Below are 24,927 nucleotides of genomic sequence, written 5' to 3'. Positions count from 1 at the left end.
TTTGCCTATGTTCTCCTCTAGGAGTTTTATAGTTTCTGGTCTTACATTTAGATCTTTAATCCATTTTGAGTTTATTTTTGTGTATGGTGTTAGAAAGTGATCTAGTTTCATTCTTTTACAAGTGGTTGACCAGTTTTCCCAGCACCACTTGTTAAGAGGACTGTCTTTTGTCCATTGTATATTCTTTGCCCTCCTTTGTCAAAGATAAGGTGTATAGGTGTGTGGATTTGTCTCTGGGCTTTCTATTTTGTTCCACTGATCTATACTTCTGTCTTTGCACCAGTACCATGCTGTCTTGATGACTGTAGCTTTGTAGTAGAGCCTGAAATCAGGCAGGTTGATTCCTCCAGTTCCATTCTTCTTTCTCAAGATTGCTTTGGCTATTTGAGGTGTTTTTGTATTTCCATACAAATTGTGAAATTATTTGTTCTAGATCTCTGAAAAATAGCATTGGTAGCTTGATAGGGAGTGCGTTGAATCTATAGATTGCTTTGGGTAGTAAGTCATTTTCACTATATTGATTCTTCTGATCCGTGAACATGGTATATTTCTCTATCTATTTGTGTCCTCTTGGATTTCTTTCAGTGGTGTTTTATAGTTTTCTATATATAGGTCTTTTGTTTCTTTAGGTAGATATATTCCTAAGTATTTTATTCTTTTCATTGCAATGGTGAATGGAATTATTTCTTAATTTCTCTTTCTGTTTTCTCATTGTTAGTGTATAGGAATGCAAGGGACTTCTGTGTGTTAATTTTATATCCTGCAAGTTTACTATATTCATTGATTAGCTTTAGTAATTTTTTGGTGTAGTCTTTAGGGTTTTCTATGTAGAGGATCATGTCATCTGCAAACAGTGAGAGTTCTACTTCTTCTCTTCCTATCTGGATTCCTTTTATTTCTTTCTCTGCTCTGATTGCTGTGGCCAAAACTTCCAAAACTATGTTGAATAGTAGGGGTGAGAGTGGGCACCCTTGTCTTGTTCCTGACTTTAGGGGAAATGCTTTCAATTTTTCACCATTGAGGATAATGTTTGCTGTGGGTTTGTCATATATAGCCTTTATTATGTTGAGGTATGTTTCTTCTATTCCTGCTTTCTGGAGGGTTTTTTATCATAAATGGGTGCTGAATTTTGTCAAAGGCTTTCTCTGCATCTATTGAGATAACCATATGGTTTTTATCTTTCAACTTGTTAATGTGGTGTATTACATTGATTGATTTGCAGATATTGAAGAATCTTTGCATTCCTCAGATAAAACCCACTTGGTCATGATGTATGATCTTTTTAATATGTTGTTGGATTCTGTTTGCTAGAATTTTGTTAAGGATTTTTGCATCTATGTTCACCAGTGATATTGTCCTGTAGTTCTCTTTTTTTGTGGTGTCTTTGTCTGGTTTTTGTATTAGGGTGATGGTGGCCTCACAGAATGAGTTTGGAAGTTTACCTTCCTCTGCAACTTTCTGGAAGAGTTTGAGTAGGATAAGTGTTAGCCCTTCTCTAAAATTTTGGTAGAATTCAGCTGTGAAGCCGTCTGGTCCTGGGCTTTTGTTTCCTGGAAAATTTCTGATTACAGTTTCAATTTCATGCTTGTGGTGGGTCTGTTAAGATTTTCTATTTCTTCCTGGTTCAGTTTTGGAAAATTGTACTTTTCTAAGAATTTGCCCATTTCTTCCAAGTTGTCCATTTTATTTTCATATAGTTGCTGATAGTAATCTCTTATGATCCTTTGTATTACTTTGTCGTCTTTTGTGATCTCTCCATTTTCATTTCTAATTTTGTTGATTTGATTTTTCTCCGTTTGTTCCTTGATGAGTCTGGCTATTGGTTTGTCGATTTTATTTATCTTCTCAAAGGACCAGCTTTTGGCTTTGTTGACTTTTGCTATGGTCTCTTTTGCTTCTTTTACATTTATTTCCACCCTAATTTTTAAGATTTCTTTCCTTCTAGTAACCCTGGGGTTCTTTATTTCTTCCTTTCCTAGTTGCTTTGTGTGTAGAGTTAGGTTATTTATTTGACTTTTTTCTTGTTTCTTGAGGTAAGCCTGTATTGCTATGAACCTTCCCCTTAGCACTGCTTTTACAGCATCCCATAGGTTTTGGGTTGTTGTGTTTTCATTTTCATTCATTTCTCTGCAGATTTTGATTTCTTTTTTTATTTCTTCTGTGATTTGTTGGTTATTCAGCAGCGTATTGTTCAGCCTCCGTATGTTGGAATTTTTAATAATTTTTCTCCTGTAATTGACATCTAATCTTACTGCATTGTGGTCAGAAAAGATGCTTGTAATGATTTCAATTTTTTTGAGTTTACAAGGCTAGATTTCTGGCCGCCCAGGATGCCATCTATCCTGGAGAAGGTTCCATGTGCACTTGAGAAAAAGTGAAATTCATTGTTTGTGGTGAAATGTCCTATAGATATCAATTAGGTCAAACTGGTCTATTGTATCATTTAAAGTTTGTGTTTCCTTGTTAATTTTCTGTTTAGTTGATCTATCCATAGGTGTGAGTGGGGTATTAAAGTCTCCCACTATTATTGTGTTATTGTTAATTTCCCCTTTCATACATGTTAGCATTTGTCTTACATATTGCAGTGCTCCTATGTTGGGTGCATATATATTTATAATTTGTTACATCTTCTTCTTGGATTGATCCTTTGATCATTATGTAGTGTCCTTCTTTGTCTCTTTTCACAGCCTTTATTTTAAAGTCTATTTTATCTGATATGAGTTTTGCTACTCCTGCTTTCTTTTGGTCTCTATTTGCGTGGAACGTCTTTTTCCAGCCCTTCACTTTCAGTCTGTATGTGTCCCTTGTTTTGAGGTGGGTCTCTTGTAAACAACATATATATGGGTCTTGTTTTTGTGTCCATTCAGCCAGTCATTGTTTTTTGTTTGGGGCATTCAACCCATTTACATTTAAGGTAATTATTGATAAGTATCATCCCGTTGCCATTTACTTGGTTGTTTGGAGTTCGAGTTTAAACATCCTTTCTGTGTTTCCTGTCTAGAGAAGATCCTTTAGCATTTGTTGGAGAGCTGGTTTGGTGGTGCTGATTTCTCTCAGCTTTTGCTTGTTTGTAAAGCTTTTCATTTATCCTTCATATTTGAATGAGATCCTTGCTGCGTACAGTAATCTGGGTTGTAGGTTTCTCTCTTTCATCACTTTAAGTATGTCCTGCCATTGCCTTCTGGCCTGAAGAGTTTCTATTGAAAGATCAGCTGTTATCCTTATGGGAATCCCCTTGTGTGTTATTTGTTGTTTTTCCCTTGCTGCTTTTAATATTTGTTCTTTGTGTTTGATCTTAGTTAATGTGATTAATATGTGTCTTGGGGTGTTTTGCCTTGGGTTTATCCTGTTTGTGACTCTCTGTGTTTCTTGGACTTGGGTGACTAGTTCCTTCCCCATTTTAGGGAAGTTTTTAACTATTATCTCCTCAAGTATTTTCTCATGGTCTTTCTTTTTGTCTTCTTCTTCTGGAACTCCTATGATTCGAATGTTGGGGCGTTTAACATTGTCCCAGAGGTCTCTGAGGTTGTCCTTATTTCTTTTAATTCTTTTTCCTTTTTTCCCCTCTGCTTCATTTATTTCTACCATTCTATCTTTTTTTTTTTTTTAATTTTTTTATTAGTTGGAGGCTAATTACTTCACAACATTTCAGTGGGTTTTGTCATACATTGATATGAATCAGCCATAGATTTACACTTATTCCCCATCCCGATCCCCCCTCCCATCTCCCTCTCCACCCGATTCCTCTGGGTCTTCCTAGTGCACCAGGCCCAAGCACTTGTCTCATGCATCCCACCTGGGCTGGTGATCTGTTTCACCATAGATATATTTCTACCATTCTATCTTCTACCTCACTTATCCTATCTTCTGCCTCTGTTATTCTACTGTTGGTTCCCTCAAGAGTGTTTTTGATCTCATTTGTTGCATTATTCATTATATGTTGACTCTTTTTTATTTCTTCTATGTCGAAAAATAACCTTCTTGTGTGGACTCAGTAGCTATTGAGCCAAAGATAATATACGCCATCTTTTTTTCCAGCTTTATTGATATATAATTGATGTATAACATTATGTAAATATGAGTTGTACAATGTGTTGATTTGATACAGTTATGTACTGTGACATGATCACCACTAGTAGCTAACAGAGACTAGATCTTTCTCACCACAGAAAAGAAATGGTAATTACTTGATATGATAGATACCATAATTAACTTTCCTACCATTTGCCACTTATTAGAGGTACCTCTATGGCTATTTTGTTGCTGCTGTTTCTGTTGTTTGTTGATCTTCTACATATAGATAATGAACCCGAGGCACAAATATATTAGTAAAACGTGTGTAAGTATGAATTCATAAGGGCTTTCCAGGTGGCACTAGTGGTAAAGAATGCACCTACCAGTGTAGGAGACATAAGAGAGGCGAGTTCAATCCCTGGGTTGGGAAGATGCCCTGGGGGAGAGCATGGAAACCCACTCCAGCATTCTTGCCTGGAGAACCCCATGGACAGAGGAGCCTGGTGGGCTACAGTCCATGGTGTTGCACAGAGTCAGACATGACTGAAGTGACTTAGCACATGTGCACTCGTGAATTCATAAAGACAATATGAGAGGATGATAATATCCAGTTAATTGTAGTTACTCCGATTTCCTTTGAGGATTGGAACCTAAGAATGTTTGCTTCATAAAAGGAAGAATAAAACATCTTTTAGATGTCTGGCTCGATGTTATCGATATACAAAACCACCCACAGCTCTGCATTCTCATTATCTGGGATACAGAAAGAAGAATATGAGGAAATGGGATTAGAAACAGTTGGACAGGAGTTGAGGTTCAAATATTGACTAGCTGTTTTCTCTCTTACCACTACTGTAGATACCCAGTTGGCTGTGCATTTAATTTAACCCTTTCTAGTCAATGGGGAGAGCCAAGTACATCAACAGTACAGTGAGAGTGGTTGAGTTCAGGCTATGGCATCAACCAGACCTGGATTTATATCCCAGCTGGAACATGCATTAGCTTTGTGATCTTGGAAAAGAACCTCTCGGTGCCTTAGTTTTTTCATCTGTGGAATGGGACTAGTAATAAAACCTGCCCATTAGTATTGCTTAGGGATTAAGTTGGGCTTCCAGGTGGCCCTAGTGATAAAGGACTCACCTGCCAATGCCGGAAACGTAAGAGCCATGGGTTCGATCCCTGGGTTGGGAAGATCCCCCAGAGGAAGGAATGGCAATCCACTCCAGTATTCTTGCCTGGAGAATCCCATAGATAGGGAAGCCTGGCAGGCTACAGCCCATGGGGTCGCAAAGAGTCAGACACCACTGAAGCAACTTAGCACACACACAGGGATTAAGTTACATGATGTATTTAAAGCACTTGGATACTTCCTGGAATGTATGAAGTGTTCAATAAATGCTAGTTATTGTTCTTATCATTTTAGCCATTGTCATCATCATCATCATCATTTTATGCCTTATGCTTTCTAAAGTTACCTTTGCTCAGGATTTCATTCTTTCCGACCTCCTCGGGGATTTCTCATGCCTATCAACTTCTCAGTTCTTAAATCTCTACTTTTGTACACTTCTTTGACTCTGTCTTCCTCTGCTTACAGCCCCACCTTATTCCTCACCCTCACAGCTAGGCTTATTAAAATAATTATCTACATTCAGTATCTTTTCATTCTCACTTCTTATTCACTCTTCAAACCTGTAGTCAGCTAGTTTATCCAACCACGTCTCAATTAAAATTACTCTCTCCAAAGTCACCAGCAAGCAACTTATTTCAATCACCAGTATGTACCTTAAAGTCTTTATCTTATTTGAATCCTGGGGCCATTAACCTCTACCTCTTCTTGAATAGCCTTTCTTTTCTAGTTTTCCTTCTACATCTATAGTTAGTTTTCCTCAGTCTCCTATGCTGGCTTATTTTCTTTTGTCTGTGTCATAAATATTATTGTTCCTCAAGATTTTCTCCTTCTCCTTCTTTTCTTGCTTGAAATTATCTCTCCAAATGACTTCTATGCTCTTGGCTTTAGCCATCACCTACAGACAGCTACACACAGGACTTCCCTGGTGGCTCAGACAGTAAAGCATTTGCCTACAATGCGGGAGACCAGGGTTCAATCCCTGGGTCGGGAAGATCTCCTGGAGAAGGAAATGGCAACTCACTCCAGTATTCTTGCCTGGAAAATCCCATGGATGGAGGAGCCTGGTGGGCTACAGTCCATGGGGTCGCAAAGAGTTGGACACGACTGAGCAACTTCACTTCACTTCACAGACAGCTACAAAATCTACCTCTCTTCTAAGATAAACATCTTCAACTGGCTACTAAATAATCCTAACCTAGAAATTTTGCAGAAAGTTTAACATAGCCAGGACTGACCTTCCTCATTTTAATTGTATTTACCCTACTTTCTCCTTGATTTTATTCCTCCTACCTTTATTTATGTTTATCACTTATTTTACTTCATTGTTTACTTTTCCTTATTTTTGCTTTTTTTCCTTAATTACTATTGATTTTATTTTTCCCTTGTTAATTTGAAATTATTACTTTAGGTTTCCAGTCCATTAATAATTGATTTGCTTTTTCCTATTAATTTTTCAGTCACATGTAACTTAATTATTTCAAAATGTCCCTAAACTGAACGTCTTCCTCAACCGTTCACAGCCCCTTATTACCATCCAGTTATGCATCTGCCTCATTCTCTTGGCAAATGGGCATTATTACTTGTCAAGTTGCCCAGGGGAAGAACCTACAGTCATTCTAGATTTTTGCCTATTCTTCATCCTCCACATCTAATCATTTATTTCTTAGATGTGTCCTCTTTTCTATAAGCTCAAGTTCTCAGTATTTTTCTCTCCAGTTTCAGTTATCCACATTGTTTTTCATGTTTTTGTCATCTTGCTTCTCACCAGTTAATCTCGCACCTTAGTTTATTTTTTTTGTCTTTTGTTTGCATTTTTATTTATTTTTTTTCCTTTATTTTTATTAGTTGGAGGCTAATTACTTTACAATATTGTAGTGGTTTTTGCCATACATTGACATGAATTGCATCTTAGTTTAAAATCCTGTGATTCTCTGTGCTATGCCAACAGGAACTTTTCACTCTCTTCCTTGAATATACCTTGCTCTTCTACATTGATATTTTTGGTCATACCTTTTTCCTGCCTGAAATGCTCTCTTCTCACCTCAATCTCATTCCAGCCCAAGCCTTGCTTGTTCTTTAAAACTAAGCAAAATTATTCTCATCCACATCTCAAAAATTTATCTATACAACACCGCACTATAATAATTTCCTCTCTTTATGGCTCCACTGTCTTGTATATAACTTTATTATGGTGCCTATCATATTTTACCAGTACTTACTTGGTTCATTCTTCTAGATAGACTATGGGCTTCTTTAAAACAGAGACTATATCTTATTCATGCCCATATTGCCCAAGTCTGACACAGATAGGTTTCAGTACATATTGAATATATTTAGAAGGAACCCTTAGTGGCATTAATATGTCAGAGTACACAAAAAAGTACAACTGGAAGACAATTAGGAAATGAGATTTATTTCTTAATGAAAAGAAAATGACACAAGTAGAATCAGTAATCATTTTTTTTCTAAAAGTTTGATGTATTCTCTTTTCTCCACTGAACAGAGTAATTTAATTTTTCCCTTCTTTAGCATTCAAGTGTTTCACTGTCTTAAGCATGAAGGAACAGGTGGCAGAACACTGCTAGTTGATGGATTCTATGCAGCAGAACAGGTACTTCAAAAGGCACCTGAGGAATTTGAACTCCTCAGTAAAGTGCCATTGAAGCATGAATATATTGAAAATGTTGGAGAATGTCAAAACCACATGATTGGGGTTGGACCAGTCTTAAATATCTACCCATGGAATAAAGAGCTCTATTTGATCAGGTGAGTACCAAAGAACTATCCCTCAATGTAATATATTTGCCAGATATTAGTTTTCTAATGTAATGAAAATTCCTATGATCCTACATCTGTCACATTTTAATATTGCTATTCCATAGCTTTTTATTAGTACAATTTCTATTCTTATTAAAATTCCCATAGAATAATAAATAGGCCAACAGCCAAGGAACACTAGATTGGAGGGGCAGATTTTTCACATGGCATTTAAAAATGAAAACACTTTTAAAACAAAAACGGTTATTAAATTGTGCTCAGTGATCAAACAGCTAGGGTGCCTAAAGGCATGATAACCACAACATTTGACTCTTGTCCAGATTTATGCATTTCTCCTGACCTGTGTATATTGCCACCTAGTATCTTGTACATTCATAAAGCACATCATATGCAAAACTGAACTTGTCATCTCCACTCATTTCAAGCCTGCTCCTTCACACACAATTGTGAAGATAAAAATAAATTGTTGCCCCTGTATTGTAGTAGGAACTACATAAATCCTAAATCACTTCCCTGGGATAAGCTCCACTGGAAAACTCTCCCTCCATCATCTCTTGTGTCTCAATTGCCTAGAACAATGAGCTCAATATTTTCCCCAACATTTCATTATGAACACTTTTAAATACAAAAAAATTAAAAGCGTTTACAAGGAAAACTTGTATACCTACCGCCGAGATTCTACCATTAAGATATTGCTATACTTGCTTTGGGCTTCCTTAATAGCTCAGCTGGTAAAGAATCTACCTGCAATGCAGGAGACCCTGGTTCAGGAGGAGGGATAGGCTACCCACTCCAGTATTCTTGCCTGGAGAATCCCCATGGACAGAGGAACCTGGCAGGCTACAGTCCATGGGGTTGCAAAGAGTCAGACATTACTGAGCGACTAAGCACAGTGCAGCACATACTTGCTTTATTACCAATCTATCTATCTTTCTATCCTTCTGTTTATTTTTTTTCATTTATTTTTATTAGTTGGAAGCTAATTACTTTACAATATTGTAGTGATTTTTGCCATACATTGACATGAATCATTATAATCCTTCTGTTTTTAAATTAATCTTATTTTTGATACATTGCACAAAACATTGAAGATATATGTCTCCCAATGTACTTCAACATTTATAACCTTAAGTCTAAAATTCAATATTTGTTTACAGATGTTTAATTTTGATATAAAATATACATACAATGTATATACACACAATGTTGGTATAAATATTGAATATACACTTGCTGAGTTTTTAAAACTGCATACACCTATGTAACCCAAATGTCTATCAAGATATAGACTATTACCATCACTACAGAAAGTACCTTTATACCCCTTGTCAGCCCAACCCTACACACACACTGAGAGGAAACATCTGTTTTTATTTTTTACCACCATAGATTTGTTTTGCCTGTTCTAGAAATTCGCATCCTGGAACAAATCCATTCTTTTATGAATAAACACCTGGGCTGTTTCCTGTTTGGGATTATTTTGAATAAAGCTGCCATCAATGTTCATGTAAAACTATCTTTGTAGATATGTGTTTTCATTTCACACAGATAAATACCTAAGAGTGGAACTGCTGGATCATAGAGTACGTGACTTTTTAGTTTCATTAGCAACTTTTACTAAAGCATGTGTTCCATTTTACAGTTGTCAACAATGTATGAAAGTTGTAGCTTCTCCACATCCTTGCTAATACTTGGTGTTTTCAGTCATTAATTGTAGCCATTATACTGGATATCTCCTTGGTGTTCTAATGTGTATTTTTTGGTGACTGATGATGTTGAGCTTATTTCCACGTGCATATTGGCCATTCATATATCTCCTTTTGCTAAGTAACTAGTTAGATATTTTGCCCACTTTTTCACTGGATTGTCTTTTTATTATTTGAGTTGTCTCAGCCTTTCCTATCCATTTTGATATTTTTTTATTTCTCATTCACCAATATGTAGGAGTCACTCAGTTTCCAGATTTCTTTCATAGGGAATTGTTCTCTGTGTAACTGTAGATTTGTTTCTATTATAGACCAGAACCTCCAGCACTATTTGTAATAGTTACAAACTGGAAATTACTTACATGTCTATCAATAGAATGGATAAATGGGTGAAAGTCCCTCAGTCATGTCCAAAAGTCCCTCAGTCATGTCCGACTCTTTGTGACCCCATGGACTATACAGTCCATGGAATTCTCCAGGCCAGAATACTGGAGTGGGCAGCCGTTCCCTTCTCCAGAGGATCTTCCCAACCCGGGGAGCAAACCCAGGTCTTCCACACTGCCGGGAGATTCTTTACCAGTTGAGCCACAAGGGAAACCTTGAATGGATGAATACATTGTGGTATAGTCCCACAATAAAATTCTATTCAACATGAAGGATGAATGAACTATTGACATGCGGTACAATAATGATAAATCTTCTAAATATAACATTAAATGAAAGAAGCCAGACACAAAAAAGTACATACTATAGTATTCCATTTATATAAAGTTTTATAAATAAGCAAAACTAATCTGTGGTGACAGAAGTCATGATGGTATAACAGTTATCCTTGGGTGAGGTGAAAGACATGCCATGTGGTGTGGCCAAAAAATATATAAAAACAAACAAAACATAATATTCTAAGATGGTGGAAACCAGCTAGAACTTTCTTCTATCCCCTACCCTCAGAGTTTTCAAAGGAAAAAATAAATATGGTCAACAGGCAGTGGAACTCTTCTTTAAAATCTTATAGTCTTGAGAGAACATTAGCTTATTATTGCCACATCATCAATGGACAAGTAATGAATATAGGGAAAGCCTTATATAAAATTGCCCCATCAGCAACAGATGTTTTAATATGTTTTGGGGGAAATCTTTCTTTCTCACAATTTCACCTTAGGTACAACAACTATGACCGGGCTGTCATAAATACTGTACCTTATGATGTTGTCCATCGTTGGTATACAGCACACCGGACTCTAACCAGAGAGTTGAGGAGGCCTGAGAATGAGTTTTGGGTCAAACTCAAGCCTGGCAAGGTGGGTGCCAAGCTCAATAGACATCACGTAAGCAGTGAAGAGTAAGGATTTATTGAATATATGAGTCAAAATGTTACAAAGGAAAAAAAAAAGAAGGGAGTCCTGGGTATTGGCCCTGGTCCTACCACTCACTTACTGAATGACCCAGAAGCAGGCTCCCCCGAGTATCTACCCATCAATGGTTCTATTTGTAACATGAGTGAGTTGAACTTGATAGTCCCTAAGGGTCCATCTGACTTCATGATTCCTTTTTTTTTTTTTGGCTCTTCATATTTCCTCTGGATAAAGAACATCTCTAGCTTAGTGTAAGACAGTGAAACAGTTTAACTCTTTGAGAGAGAGAGAGAGAGAATTAAAAGAACAAAAGAAACCAATGATCTGGTTTGCTTTGATGAAAGAATAATTACTCAAGAAATATAACCTCCTCAGATACAGGGCCTGTTATCTACTGTTGCCTTTGTTATTTCCATTTAGCCTGATACAGAGCTATGCACATCCTAGTTGTCACATGTTTAAAGATAGAAAGAAAGTGAAGTCACTCAGTCGTGTCTGACTCTGTGACTCCATTGACTGTAGCCCAACAGGCTCCTCCATGGAATTTTCTAGGCAAGATTACTGGAGTCAAATGTTTACTTAATCTCAAAATTTTAAAAAAAAATCTCATTAAATGTAATCAGAGAACAACCTAAAATTTTTATTTTAAATGATCTCTTCTGATTTATGATTCCTGTGGTCTGCACTTGTTCTGAGTATTTTTCCTCTCTCTTTTTTTTTTCCTGTTCACAGGTCCTATTTATAGACAACTGGCGTGTCCTACATGGCAGGGAATCCTTCACAGGCTACCGCCAACTCTGTGGCTGCTATTTAACAAGGGATGATGTATTAAACACTGCTCGTCTCTTGGGCCTTCAGGCTTAAAATTGATGGCATTGAGATTATGAACATGCCTGACACCCTATCAGAATTTCATTTCATATCAGCAGAATAATATTGTGCCAATACCAACTTCAAATTGTCTCCTCACATCATCACATGAAACAAAAGCCTCCCCTTTTTCTAGTAAGGAAAACCTTAGAGAGACCATCTCATATGGTATCTCTCTTCCCTAAGTTACAACGTGGACTCATTTGGTTTTTAGATCTTTTGATGTAATTTTGGTCAATCTTCTACAGAAATATAATCATCACATTGATGAGAAAGAATAATAGTCACTAGGTAAAAATTTGTTTCAACAGGATCTATCAGAAAGAAGAGAATTATAGGAATAATGCAGTCTAGCTAGAGCTGAAATTTGCAACATTTTTTGGTCTTAAGACATCCAAACACTTGAACACTACTGAGGACACCAAAAAGTGCTTAGATGTGGGTTATATCTATTGCTACTAATTATATTAGATATGAAGACTTAGAAATGTTTAAAATTTAAGAACAAAACAGCATACATCCATCAGAGAGATGACTTCATCACATGTCATATAGCCTCTGGAAAAGTCTTCTGTACGTTCATTAGATAATTAAATGGAAAAGGCAATATCATCTTAATATTGTTATTTAAAATATTTTTATTAATAATACACAGACCCACTAAAAGAATCTCAGGGACTACTCCAGGTGTCTTTGGACTACACTTTGAGAACCAGTGGCCTAGAGCAGCATTCCCCAAGCTTTTTGGCACCAGGGACTGGTTTCGTGGAAGACAATTTTTCCACGAACTGGGCCAGGGTGGCAGGAGTAGGGGGGTGTGGTTTCGAGACAATTCAAGTGCAACAATGAGGAAAGGTTGTAAATACTTAGGAAGTTTTGCTCACTCACCCACTGCTCACCTGCTGCTGTGTGGCCTGGTTCCTCACCTAGTTAGGGACCCCTTGGTTTAACTGAAAGCTTAAATTTTTTTTCTGTGGTCTCCTAGAACTACAGATATTGTAGGAATTGCTTCATAGCACAAGCTCAGTGATAAGGTGGGAACTGAATACATAGTATTTTATCTTGTGAGAAGAATTATCTCTTCTAAATCATCTCTCGAGGAGTAAAACCCATCCGTTTGGTAATTCTGTGAGGGATAATTACACAAAGGTTTTTAGAGATTTCTGAGGTTCCATATCATAATTCACACATGCACACACATACACACATGCATGTGCATGCCCACATGCACACAAAACACAGAAAGTGGAGATTACTATCCAAACTTGCATTTTAATTTTTGAAGGAATTTATGATGCAATGTTTTCCTCCATTTCTGCTGCTCTCTTTTTCTGTCTTAAAATATTCTACATGTCAACTGCCAAGATTTGACTGGGTTAGGTATAATTGGTTTCTTTTATTTTTAATGATTTTCCCTTATATGTGGAGAGAAGGGGGGAGGGGGAGAGAGACAGAAGGATAGGTTTGAGATTTATTTTCTGTTGGCTTTCATTGAAAATGAAGTATAACCACATTGACTGCTATAGAATGATGTAAGACAATCCAGGCTAGGATTTATGTAAGAGGAAAAAAGCATTATTAGTGAGGATAGGAGTCACAAATCAAAGTCAGTATTCTCTGACAGGGAATAGAGACTAATCTGATGTTTACAGAAAGTTCTTAGTTCACATTTAACAATTTATGCATTATTTTATTGACCCATCCAGGGCACCAAACTATGTTCTCAAATATTTCTGCATTTTAATTGTACTGCATAGGAATCCTTAGGGGTCTTCCATAGAAAGTGTTTTCCTCTTAGGTCAAAGGACTGATGATTAAATTAATGTATTAAAGAGTATTTGTTGTTGTTTAGTCACTAAGTGGTCTGACTCTTTGCAACCCCATGGACTGTAGCCCACCAGGCTCCTCTGTCCATGGGGTTCTCCAGGCAAGAATACTGGAGTGAGTTGCCATGCTCTCCTCCAGGGAATCTTCCCGACCCAGTGAACAAACTCACATATCTTATGTATCCTGCACTGGCAGGTAGATTCTTTACCACTGTGCCACCTGGGAAGCCCTTTACTATAATTATAAAATCCTCCACATCTGTTACAATCTGTCCCCCACTCACAAGACATCTAGCCTAAATCATTATGGTAATAGTGTAGAGTATCTACTTTGCTCTGCTGGCAAAGACTCCATTTTTTCTGTTCTCCAGAACAAGTATATGATATCACTTATATGAGAAATCTTAAAAAAAAAAAAAGAACTTATTTACAAAACAGAAACATACGTACATAGAAAACAAAATTATGGTTACCAAAGGGGAAAGGGAGGAGAATGAGAAGTATGAGATTAATAGATACATACTATCATATATGAGCTTACTAACTGCACAGGGAACTATATTCAATATCTTGCAATAAACTATAATGGGAAAGAATCCAAACTGAATAACATTGCAAAGTCTTTGAAAACAGAACTACATTAAGACCATGAACCATACAGGGCTGGTTACAACATGTGGCTGGGACCCAAATGAGTAGGGGGAAAAATAAACAGAGCCTTGGGGACCTGTGGGCATATAACAAAAGGGCTGAGATTTTTCTCATTGGTGTGCTAGAGGACAGGAGAAAGAAGGTGGGACTGGAAAGTATTCAAAGAAATAATGGCTGAAAATTTTCTGTGTGGCAAAAGACATAAATGTACAGATTGAAGAAGTTGAGTGAATCCTAAATAGAATAAGCCCAAAGAAATCCACATCAAGATACACCACCGTCAAACTTCTGAAAACTAAAGGCCTAGAAAAAAAGTCTTGAAAGCAGCAAGAGAGAAACAATATCTTTCATGTGTGGGGAAAACTGATTTACATGGATTTCACATCAGAAACCACTGAGGTCAGAAGGAACTGGCATGACACTTCTCAGGTGGTGAAAGAAAAGAATCAGAATTAGTGGCTCAGACAGTAAAGAATCCACCTGCAATGCGGGAGACCTGGGTTCGATCATTGGGTTGGGAAGATACCCTGGAGGAGGGTATGGCAACCCACTCCAGTATTCTTGCCTGGAGAAACCCCATGGACCTATGAGCTGGACAGGCTACAGTCCATGGGGTTGCACAAAGTTTGGCACAACTGTGTGACTAAACACAGCGCAGCACATACATGGTGATCAAGTGAGATTTATTCCATGAATATAATGTTGGTTCAACACATGGAAATCAATTAATGTAATACACCATATTTATAGAATGTGGAGAAGGTGCTCATGATCATCTCATAGATGGGGGGGGGGGGCATTTGACAAAATCCAACACCTGTTGCATAAAAATGAATTCAACAAAATCCAACATCTATTTCATAAAAATGAATTCAACAAAATAGGAATAGAAGGGAATTTCCTCAACCTGATAGAGAGCACCTAATGGAAAACTCACAGATAGCATCATACTTAATGGTAAAAGAGTAGATGGCTTCCCTCTAGCATCAGGAACAAGACGAGGATGTCTGTTATTGTCACTTCTACACTTGATCTTAGCCAAAAGGCTGAGAAGCGATGTTATTGTCACTTCTATTCAATATTGTATTCAAAGCTCTAGTCAGGGCAATTAGGCAGGAAAAATAAAGGGATCCAGACTAGAAAGGAATGAGGAAAACTATCTCTATTTGTAGATGACATGCTTTTTGCATATATAAAACAATAAAGAATCCACCAAAAACCCACAACAACCTATTCATATATGCAATGAGCTCAGCAAAGTTGCAGAATCCAAGGCCAATGTGCAATAATCAATTATGCTTCTCTATATATACTAGCAATGAACAACTAAAAATTAGTTTAGGAAAGTAATCCATTTTACAGTATTGTCAAAAGTAATAAAATACTGAGAAATAAATTTAACAGAAAATGTGCAAGACTTGTACTCTAAGAACTGCAAAATGTTGCTGAAAAAAATGAAAGAGGCCCCAAGGAAATGTAAACCCATCCCATGTAAGTGGATTGAACACATAATATTGTTAAGATGGCTATAATCCCACAGGCAATATACAGATTCAGTGCTATGCCTGTTAGAGTCTAACCTGGCTTATTTGTAAAAACTGAAAAGCTGGTCCTAAAATTCATATGTAAATGCAAGGAAGGAAGATAGCCAAAACAATCTTGAGAAAGAACAAAACTGGAGAACACACATTTCCTAATTTAAGAACTTCTAACAAGACTATAGCAATTCTAAAAAGTGTGGTGCTGGCAAAATGGCAGTCATATAGGCCAATGTTTCAGGATTTCAAATCAAAAATAAATCCATGTGTCTGTAAATAGTTGGTTTTCAATGAGGGTGCCAAGATCATTCAGTAGAGGAATGACTAAACTCCTCAAAAAATGCTGGTGAGATGAGAGGATATCCATAAACAAAAGAATTAATTTGGACCCCTAATTTCACATCATGTAAAAAAAAAAATCAACACTAAATGGATCACAGACCGAAATGTAAAGAGCTGAAACTATAAAATGTTTGTAATAAAACGTGTAAATCTCCATGACTTTGAATTAGGCAATGGTTACTAAAATATGACAGCAAAAAACACAAGCACAAAAGAAAAAATAAATTGGACACTATCCAAATCAAAAACTTTTGTGCATCAAATAAGTCTATCTAGAAATTGAGAATCATAATAGAAAGAGATTCATGTACCCCAATGTGAGTTGCAGCACTATTTACAATAACTAGGACATGGAAGCAAACTAGATGTCTATTAACAGATGAATGGATAAAGAAGTTGTACATATATACATTGGAATATTACTCAGCCATTAAAAAGAACACATTTGAGTCAGTCCTAATGAGATGGATGAACCTACAGACTGTTACACAGTGAAGTAAATCAGAAAGAGAAAACTAAATATTGTATATTAATGCATGTGTATGGAATATAGAAAGATGGTACTGATGAGCTTATTTGCAGGGAAGCAATAAAGATGCACCAGGACTAAGGGAAAGGAGCAGTGACCCTCAAAAGAGCCTGAGCCAGACCTGCCTTTGAGTGTCTGAGAGTCTCCAGAAGAAGCATGAGTCAGCAGTGACCTGCTGCGGGGACAGAGGATCTTCATTTTTTCATTCAAAAAACTAAGATCATGGCAGCCAGTCCCATCACTTCACGGCAAATAGATGGGGAAACAATGGAAACAGTGAAAGGCTTTATTTTCTTGGGCTCCAAAATCAATGCAGATTGTGACTGCTGTATTTCCATGGTGCAGCCATGAAATTAAAAGACTCTTGCTCCTTGGAAGAAAAGCTATGACAAACCTAGACAGCATATTAAAAAGCAGAGGCATTACTTTGCCTACAAAGGTCTGTGTAGTCAAAACTATGATTTTTCCAGTAGTCTCACATCCTGGACAGTAAAAAAGACTGAGTGCTGAAGAACTGATGCCTTTGAACTGTGGTGTTGGAGAAGACTCTTGAGAGTCCCTTGGACTACAAAGAGATCCAACCAGTCCATCCTAAAGAAAATAAACCCTGAATATTCAGTGGAAGCACTGATGCTGAAGCTGAAGCTCCAGTACTTTGGCCACCTGATACAAAGAGCTGACTCATTGGAAAAGACCCTGATGCTGGGAAAGATTGAAGGCAGGAGAAGAAGGGGATAACAGAGGATGAGATGGTTGGATGGCATCACTGACTCAAGGGACATGAGTTGGAGCAAACTCCAGGAGATGGTGAAGGACAGGGAAACCTGTTGTGCTGCAGTTCATGGGGTCGCAAAGAGTGGGACACCACTGAGCGACTGAACAACAACAAATGGAGATGTGGACATAGAGAACAGACTTGTGTACACAGTGGGGGAAGGGGAGGGTGGGATGAATTGAGATAGTAGCATAGAAACATATACATTACCACATGTAAAACAGATAGCCAGTGGAAATTTACTGTATGACAAAGGGAGCTCAAATCTGGTGCTCTGTACAACCTAGAGGGGTGAGATGGGGTGGGAAGTGGGACGGACAGTCAGAGGATCAAGAAGGAGGGGACATATGTATACCTATGGCTAATTCATGTTGAGGTATGGCAGAAGCCAGCACAACATTGTAAAGCAATTCTCCTCCAATTAAAAATAAAGAAAGAAAAAATTATGATTAAGAACCAAGGCTAAATTTTGGTTATTAAGTAGATAGTGTGTAATATGTAATATCTCTATATACTGACAATGTAGATATAGAATAAACTGGGGGGAAAGAGGGGAAATCAGGAGAGGGTATGAAAAATAGAAAAATCTGTTTTTAACATTTTTTTACCCAAAGTTTAAACTTTTTACTTTGTATTGGGGTATAACCGAGTAACAATTGTGTGGTAGTTTCAGGTGAACAATAAAGGAACTCAGCCAAACATATACATGTATCCATTCTCCCCCAAACTCCCCTCTTATCCAGGCTGCCACATGACACTGAGCAGAGTTCCCTGTGCTATACCGTTGGTCCTTGTTGGTTATCCATTTTAAATATAGCAATGTGTACATGACCTTCCCAAAGTCCCTGACTATCCCTTCTCCTCGGCAACCATAAGTTCATTTTCTAAGTCTGTGAGTCTCTTTCTGTTTGTAAGTTTGTTTGTGTCATTTCTTTTTAGATCCCACCTATAAGGGATGTCATATATTTCTCCTTTCTGTCTGACTTAGAAATAAAAGAAATTGAAAAGACAATCCACACGATGGGAGAAACATTTGCAAATCCTATATCTGATAAGGGTGTACTTTCCAGAATGCATAAAGAACCGTAACCAGTTAACAACAAAAAGACAAGCAACCTAATTAAATAAGCAAAGGACTTGAATAGGCATTCCTCCAAAGCAGATGTGCAAATGTCCAAGAAGCACGAGAAAAGATGCTCAACATATTTAGCCATTCAGTTCAGCTCAGTCGCTCAGTCATGTCCAACTCTTTGCAACCCCATGAACCGCAGCACGCCAGGTCTCCCTGCCTATCACCAACTCCTGGAGTCCACCCAAACCCATGTCCATTGAGTCGGTGATGCCATCCAACCATCTCATCCTCCGTAATCCCCTTCTTCTCCTGCCCTCAATCTTTCCCAGCATCAGGGTCTTTTCCAATGAGTCATCTCTTCGCATCAGGTGTCCAAAGTATTGGAGTTTCAGCTTCAACATGAGTCCTTCCAGTGAACACCCAGAACTTATCTCCTTTAGGATGGACTGGTTGGATCTCCTTGCAGTCCACAGGACTCTCAAGAGTCTTCTCCAACATCACAGTTCAAAAGCATCAATTTTTCAGCACTCAGCTTTCTTTATAGTTCAACTCTCACATCCATACATGACCACTGGAAAAACCATAGCCTTGACTAGACGGACCTATGTTGACAAAGTAATGTCTCTGCTTTTTTTTTTTTTTTTTTTTTGGAGTGGACGGAGCAAGCTCCTATTCCAACTCCTAATTCCAAAAATCCATTTAATATATTGTCCTCGGATAGAGGACGTATCAGATATTAAACTGATTAGAACAGATACTACACTTGATGTCTCTGCTTTTTAATATGCTGTCTAGGTTGGTCATAACTTTCCTTCCAAGGAGTAATTGTCTTTTAATTTCATGGATGCAATCACCATCTGCAGTGATTTTGGAGCCCATAAAAATAAAGTCAGCCACTGTTTCCCCATCTATTTGCCATGAAGTGATGGGACCAGATGCCATGATCTTAGTTTTCTGAATGTTGAGCTTTCAGCCAACTTTTTCACTGTCCTCTTTCACTTTCATCAAGAGACTCTTTAGTTCTTCTTCATTTTCTGCCATAAGGGTGGTGTCATCTGCATATCTGAGATTATTAATCTTTAGCCATTAGAGAAATGCAAATAAAAATCACTGTGAGATACCACTTCACACCCACTACAATGGTTATTACAAGCAAAAAAAAAAAAAAACAAAAAAATAACAAGTTTTGGAGAAGATGTGGACAAACTGGGACCTTCATTCACTGCTTTTTGGGAATGCAAAAATGGCAGACCCCTGTGGAAATCAGTGAGGTTGGTGGTTCCTCAATAAAAGAAACATAGAATTATCATTGTGTTGTTCAGTCACACAGTCGTGTCTGACTCTTTATGATCCACATGAATTGCAACACAACAGGCCTCCCTGTCCCTGACCATCTCCTGAGTTTGCCCAAGTTCATGTCCATTGTATTGGTGATACCATCCAGACATCTCATCCTTTGATGCCCTCTTCTTCTACCCTCAATCTTTCCAAGCATCAGGGACTTTTCCAATGAATTGACTGTTCCACCAGATGACCAAAATGCTGGAGCTTCAGCATCAGTTCTTCCAACAAGTATTCAGGATTGATTTCCTTAAGACTTACTGGTTTTATCTCCTAGCTGTCCAAGGGACTTTCAGGAGTCTTTTCCAGCACCACAGTCTGAGGCATCAATTCTTTGGTGTTCTGCCAACTTTACAGTAAAGATCTCACAACCGTACGTGAGCACTGGGAAGACCATAGCCTTGACTATACAGACCTTTATCAGCAACTTCTCTGCTTTTCAACACACTGTCTAGGTTTCTCATCAGTCTTTCTTCCAAGGAGCAAGCGTCTTTTAATCTCATGGCTGCAGTCACCATCCACAGTGATTTTGGAGCCCCAGAAGTCAAAATCTATCACTACATCCACATTTTCCCCTTCTATTTGCCATGAAGTGATGGGGCTGGATGCTATGAATGTAGGTTTTTGAATATTGAGTTTTAAGCCAGATCTTTCACTCTCTTCTTTCACCCTCAAGAGGCTCTTTAGTTCCTCTTCACTTTCTGACATTAGAGTTGTATCATCTGCATATCTGAGGTTGTTGACATTTCTCCCAGAAATCGTGATTCCAGCTTGTGACTCATTCAGCTCAGCATTTGGCATGAATATATTCTGCATATAAGATAAATAAGCAGGATGACAATATACAGCCTTGCCATACACCTTTCCGAATATGGAACTAGTATGTTGTTCCATGGCCCAGTCTAACTGTTGCTTCTTGACCTGCATACAGGTTTCTCAGGAGACAGTAAGGTGGTCTGGTATGGTATCCCATCTCTAAGAATTTTCCACAGTTTGCTGTGATCCACACAGTCTGTGGTTTTCCTCTATTTATTTGCATTGTTCATTTAACAAGTCTTCCTCATCTCTCCATGCTATTCTCTTGAACTCTGCATTCAGTTGGGTATATCTTTCCCTTTCCCGTTTGCCTTTTGCTTCTCTTCTTTGCTCAGTTGTTTGTAAAACCTCCTCAGACAACCACTTTGCCTTCTTGCATTCCTCTTTTGGGGGGAGAGTTTTGGTCACTGCCTACTGTACAATGTTATGAACCCCTGTCCATAGTCCTTCAGGAACTCTGTCTACCACATCTAATCACTTGAATCTACTCATCACCTCCACTGGGATTTGATTTAGGTTATACCTGAATGGCCTATTGGTTTTCCCTTCATTCTTCCTGTACATTCTTTCCCTACATTCTTCTTTCCCATTCTTTCCCTACGTTCTTCCCTTCCATTCTCCCTGTATGCCTGAATTTTGCAATAAAGAGCTCATGATCTGAGTCACAGTCAGCTCCACGTCTTGTTTTTGCTGACTGTATAGAAATTCTGCATCTTTGGCTGCAGAAAATATAATCAATCTGATTTAGGTATTGACCATCTGATGATGTCCATACATAGAGTTGTCTCTTGTGTTGTGGGAAGAGGGTGTTTGCTATGACCAGTGCATTCTCCTGGCAAAACTCTCTTTGCCTTTTCCCTGCTTCATCTTGTACTCCAAGGCCAAATTTGCCTGTTATTTTGGGTGTCACTTGACTTCTTATTTTTGCATTCCAGTCCTCTATGATGAAAAGGACATCTTTTTGGTGTTAGTTCTAGAAGGTGTTTTAGGTCTTCATAGAACCGTTCAACTTCAGCTTCTTTGGCATCAGTGATTGGGACATAGACTTGGATTACTGTGATGTTGAATGGTTTGCTTGGAGACAGACTGAAATCATTCTGTCATTTTTGAGATTGGACCCAAGAATTCCATTTTAGTCTCTTTTATTGACTATTAAACTATTCCATTTCTTCTAAGCAATTCTTGGCCACATAGTAGATATAATGGTATCTGAATTGACCTCCACTCTTTACCAGTAGCTTATTGGACACCTTCCAACCTGGGGAGATCATCTTCTGGTGTCATATCTTTTTGTCTTTTCCTATTCTCCATGGAGTTTTCAAGGCAGAATACTGAAGTGGGTTGCCATTTCCTCTTCCAGTGGACCATGATATGTCAGAACTCTCCAATATGACTGATCCGTCTTCAGTGGGCCTGCATGGCATGGATCATAGCTTCATTGAGTTATACAAGTGCCTTCACCATGACAAGGCTGTGATCCATGAAGGGGGCAGGTAGCATGGCACTGGAGATGTCAATTTGCTCAAGCAATGAAACTACATTGGTACATCACCTGAAATTGAAATCACCACCTGGTCAAGCTAATGAAAACCCACTCTCATTCTCCAAGACCATCTGTTTTCTGCACAGGCCAAATAGGCTACTTTTAATGGGGATGTGGAGGAAATCATCACTCCTGCATGTTTGTAGCCCTTGATGGTACTGCAAATCACTGAAATCCACTCAGGTATGTGCAACAATTTGGTATACTATATTTCTAGATAGAGGCAATTCTAATTGCTTCCATTTTGCCATCCATGCCAAAATGGCCCTCACTCTGCAGGTCAGGGAACAGATGTGTTGTGGACTCTGCCAGCTGCTGAATATGTCTATCCTATTTTGCATTCCAGAACTGTATAGATAAGCATGGGGTTGGTTTGGGTTCACACCTGACCCAATGGAGATGGGCCTAAGATAAAATTTCATTGATCCCTTGACCTAAAATAAGCTCCTACTATGACTGATGGACCATAATGACACTTGGGGCATCTTGGAATTAGTGTGAGATCAGAGCCAGTGTCCAATAGGCCCCAAAAGGTATTCTCCTAGTTCAAAATCACACTCACTAAAAACTTCTAGGTCCCTTTCAGGAAGGCCGGGAAACAGACTAACAATATATATTTGGGACAGTGTACCAAGGCATGATGGACACCTACTTCCGTATTTCAAAACTTACTCCAAAACTACAGCTATCAGAACTGTGTAGTACTAGCATAGGGATAGACACATAGATCAGTGGAATACAATTAAGAGTCTGGAAATAAACCCATAAATGTATTCATGGACATACATCCCAAAGAGCTGAAAACAGGCATTCACACAGAACCCCATAGAGGAATGTCCACCACAGTAGGCACAAGGGAGAAGTCACCCAAATGTCCATCCACTGCTGAGTGGATACAAAACATGTGTGGTCTAGCCAAACAGTGAAATACTATTCAGCCAGGAAAAGGAAAGAAGTGCTGATTTGTGCCACCACGGGCATGGGCCCTATGCTCAGTGACAGCAGCCAGACACAGAAGGCCACCTATCTATTGTATGCCTCCACCTCTAGGAAGTCGACAGAACAGGCCAAGGGCTGTGACAAGAACCTGATGAGTGCTTGCCTGAGGACTACAGGGGTGCGGTGGGGGAAACTGCAGGAGGGGGCAGTGGGGAGTGAGTGCCTGGCCGGTACAGGGGTTTCTCTTTGTGGTGGTGCCAACGTTCTAGACACGGTGGTGATGGTGGCCCAGCACCGCCAGTGCACACTTGGTGCCACTGGGTGGTCTGCTGCCTTCTCTGTACAAAGGTCTCCTCCCGTGGGAAGGGAGCATTCTGACAAAGACAGGGTCCAATGGGCAGGGTGAGCAGCATCCTGCCAGCGCCATGTCTTTGCAGGCCCAGGCCTGCGGGGGTGGGGGTGGGGGTGGGGGGGCATGCGAAATTGGTGACCTCAGGGAGTCTGCCTGTCACAGACTGTGCGCCCCGACCAATGAGGGGCTGGCCCACGGTTGCAAAATAACACAATATTATAGAGTACTTTAAACTCTCAATAGTTGTCAAACTCTTTCTTCAGGCCTAATTCTTGACAACCACTGCTCTGGTCTCCATCTCTTAAAAAACTACTTTTCCCATGTGTCTTGTAAGTAGATTCATTACGTCTGTCAGCTTTTGACGCTGGCTGCTATCACTAAACATATTGTTTTTGAGGTTTGTCAAGATTGTTGTGTGTATCAATAGTTATGTTCTATTGTTGAGTAGTATTCCATTGTGTGGATGTACCACAGTTTGTTTAGCCCTCGGCCTATTGGAGGACATTTTGGTTGTTTCTAGGTTTTTGGCAATGTTGAATAAAGCAGATATGAACATTCATGGATAAGTTTTTATATGAACATAGAGTTTCATTTCTCTAAGGTATATGCCAAGGACTTGGCCAACTGGATCATATGAAAAAGTTCTTCATGTCTCTTCACAATTAGCCTCATTCTCATGCCCTAGGGGTAACAACTGTTCTTATGTTTTTCACCACATGTTGGTTTTGCCTGTTTTAGAACTTCAAGTAATGGAATCATACGTGTAAGTACTTCCAGTGATGCCTCTTTTGAAGGACACTGGAACCCTGTGTGCCCTGTTTCCAGCTTCCCGGATGTGGTCCACTGATAAGTGGGCTAGCAGCCACTCTATAGAACACAGCCTTGTCGAAATGAAACCCAGGACAGCCCAGTCTACAATTATACCCACAGTAATCCACCTTGCCACAACAGAAGCGTCCATGAAGTACACATAGGGGACACCTGCATACCTTTTATCACTGATTACTAATAGGTAGTGTACTGCTGTGGCCCATAAGGTGTCTCCTGCATGAGACCTCTTCTCCAAGATTAGGAAATGTAACTGATCTACTTAATACATAGAAATAAACACTGAAATTCAGGCAAAGTGAAGAGAAAGATAGATATGTTCCATATGAAGAACAAGACAAAATATCAGAAAAAGAGCTAAACAAACTGGACATAAACAATCTATCCAGTAAAGATTTCAAGGTAATGATCATAAAGATGCTCAATGAGTTTGAAAGAAGAATTGATGAACATAGTGAGAATTTTAACAGAGTTAGAAACTATAAAGCAGAACCAAATAAAGATGAAAAATACCATAACTGAA

General features: G+C 38.6%; 1 protein-coding gene and 1 pseudogene across 4 annotated transcripts in view; one reads left to right on the top strand and one right to left on the bottom strand.

The window, feature by feature from the left end:
* Window positions 1–13,689, top strand: part of TMLHE (trimethyllysine hydroxylase, epsilon) — a 61,614-nt gene extending 47,925 nt beyond the window's left edge. For all 4 annotated transcript variants that reach the window (XM_043458891.1, XM_043458890.1, XM_043458889.1 and 1 more), the window contains 3 exons: window positions 7,673–7,909; window positions 10,790–10,928; window positions 11,715–13,689. In XM_043458891.1, coding sequence (XP_043314826.1) covers window positions 7,673–7,909; window positions 10,790–10,928; window positions 11,715–11,846 — 508 coding nt within the window. In that variant the 3' untranslated portion in view covers window positions 11,847–13,689. The remainder of the gene's footprint in view (window positions 1–7,672; window positions 7,910–10,789; window positions 10,929–11,714) is intronic.
* Window positions 13,690–19,223: 5,534 nt separating this feature from the next.
* Window positions 19,224–19,376, bottom strand: LOC122436222 (annotated as a pseudogene).
* Window positions 19,377–24,927: the final 5,551 nt, after the last annotated feature.

This window comes from Cervus canadensis, chromosome X (assembly GCF_019320065.1).
Source record: "Cervus canadensis isolate Bull #8, Minnesota chromosome X, ASM1932006v1, whole genome shotgun sequence".
In the NCBI taxonomy this organism is placed as follows: Eukaryota; Metazoa; Chordata; class Mammalia; order Artiodactyla; family Cervidae; genus Cervus; species Cervus canadensis.
The sequence above is the reverse complement of the archived record's forward strand: the minus strand, read 5'-3'. Positions and strand labels throughout refer to the sequence as shown.